This window comes from Apteryx rowi, unplaced genomic scaffold (genome assembly GCF_003343035.1).
Source record: "Apteryx rowi isolate R43461 unplaced genomic scaffold, aptRow1 scaffold_6, whole genome shotgun sequence".
In the NCBI taxonomy this organism is placed as follows: Eukaryota; Metazoa; Chordata; class Aves; order Apterygiformes; family Apterygidae; genus Apteryx; species Apteryx rowi.
The window spans coordinates 6,446,924-6,449,178 of NW_020450871.1; the positions used below are offsets into that span (position 1 = coordinate 6,446,924).

At 51.4% G+C, this 2,255-nt stretch overlaps 1 protein-coding gene across 1 annotated transcript in view; it reads right to left on the reverse strand.

Moving 5' to 3' along the window:
• Positions 1-1,305, reverse strand: part of BRI3 (brain protein I3) — a gene marked incomplete at its 5' end in the record, with an annotated part of 18,978 nt that extends 17,673 nt beyond the window's left edge. The window contains 2 exons of the mRNA XM_026083123.1: positions 209-401; positions 1,270-1,305. Coding sequence (XP_025938908.1) covers positions 209-401; positions 1,270-1,305 — 229 coding nt within the window. The remainder of the gene's footprint in view (positions 1-208; positions 402-1,269) is intronic.
• Between the last annotated feature and the right edge of the window lie 950 nt (positions 1,306-2,255).

The following is a 2,255-nucleotide window of genomic DNA, read 5'->3' on the forward strand; positions in this document are numbered from 1 at the left end:
TTGTGACTGCAGCTGAGGTTAAAGCCGGGCGGCAGCGGCCACTGCGCCGCCGACCCTCCCTGCGGAGGGGGTGCCTGCTGAACACAGCTTTTTACATCAGTTTTGGGGGTTTTTTAATGGATTTTTATGGATTTTTTAAGGTTGGGTGGATTTTTAGTATGCTCGCTGAGGCCCTTTCTAACATCTCTGTCATTCGCGTACGCCTTGCCTGAAATGGGCAGCTCGGCCACGACGGCATAACCTCTGTGCTGTCCCCGATCCTGCCGAGGCCTTTCCTGCCGCGACCGGGGTCTCCCCAGCAAGAGGCCCGAGCACGGGGAGCCGAGAGGACACTGCCCGTGGTACAACTCCACTAGCGCAGCCAGCCGCTGTCCTTCGTGCGGGGGCCAAACGGGTGCTGCCTGGGGAAGACAAGGGCCGAGCAGGCGCACGTGTTGCAGAGTTCAGGACGGATTTTGAAAGGATCTTAAATGTCTCTGAACAGGGTTAAAACTCTTCTCTCCACACCTTCGTCCCTTGGGATGTCTGATTCACCACTATTTTATTTTTGAAATAGTCACAGGTTTGTCTTTCAGTACAGGTACCAACATGGCTCCTATCTCCATGGCAACTGCATTCGCCCAAACACTGAAGAATTTACCATTATAACAAACACTCTAGTGCAGTAGGGAAGGTTTCTCCCCATTTTACAGCAAGGAAAACAAAAGCAACAAAATAAGAAAGAGGTTAAACCATTTGCCTCAAAACCAGACATGCCTGGAACAGATGGGGAGGGAGCCTAAATGTCCCAGAACCAGAGGCTGTGCCAGGATCACATGGCGGTGAGAGGCTCCTGCCCTCTCCGTCTCCTCCCCGCAGCTTGCAGTGCCTGACTCATCTGGCAGGGGCACCAGGCGCTCTGCAGCTACACTCAGAGACTGCTGCTACGCCCAGAAAAGATTTTGCTTACTGTAACTATATCAGAATACATATTGCTTGAGGGTTTTTTAGAAAAAAATCTTAAAACACAAATGCAACGCAGCACTTCCTCATTAGCGGAAAGATACTTCCCTAAAATTACTGTCAAATGACAAGGAGAAATCCCCCTTTTAAAGAAGTGAAATTTGGGAAAGTGTGGAACAAGCAAAAGAAGGAAGAGAAACCAACTATGTGTATGAACTAAGCACATAAGGACGATGACCACGAAACAGTGAAAAGATTTAAAACATTTTGACTTGCGGCAGGGACAGAGCAAAGTCTTTCATAATAACAAGAGACTTAAACACTCACAGAGTTAATTCCCAAGCACTCTAACCTTGTCCAGGGTCAAGGATCTGCCCCAGTTACCTGGCCAGACCTCCTCTAATTGCGCTTCCTATCCAAACAGCGGCCTTGCCATGGTACGCTAGAGGTTGTAGACAACTACAGCTGTGAGCAAAACTGAAGGAAATCTCCCGAGCAGACAAGGCCAGCAGTCGTAACTAAGTGAGACTTTATTCATTGAAAATAACTGTTGCCTCCTCAGTTGAGCTGTAGCCACAAGACTAAAGGACAGAAAGGAAAGGATATTTAGATTTTTTTCTCTCTCTTCTGCAAAGCCTCAGAGCCCTGTTCATGGGAATATCTGGGCACACCCTATACATGCTGCGGACTGAAGGTTTCCCCTGGTGCAGACATGGTGCTGGAGAACTTCACATGTGCATCACACCCTGCTCCACAGCACAGGGCAAGGGAGAGGCGCTCTCTGACCCGCCACTACAAACCTCCCAAGCCACATTCAGCACGGATCTTCAACTCCCTTAGAAAAGGGCCCTTTCCTGAGTCTTAGAGATGCATGGAGATCTGAGGTACTTCAGTGTTTGTGGATCTCCTGCCCGTTTGCTTATTTGGAAGCATGGGAGCTCGTCTATCTTGTCAGGGATTGTGACTGACTGCAGAAAGAAAAAGAAGTTGATGCTGAAGGCCCAGGGAAGGGCACATCAGCCGCTTCCAAGAGCTGGTGTTGCAGGCCGACAGAATAGTGCTTTTGCTCAGATTTGCTGCTGCATCCCGCACACACACGGCTCCCGACCGTCCCTCCACACGCACACACGGCTCCCGACCATCCCTTCACGCACACACTGCTCCCGACCATCCCTCCACACACACACGGCTCCCGACCGTCCCCCCACACACACACGGCTCCCGACCGTCCCCCCACACACACACGGCTCCCGACCGTCCCTCCACACACACACGGCTCCCGACCGTCCCCCCCCACACACACGGCTCCCGAC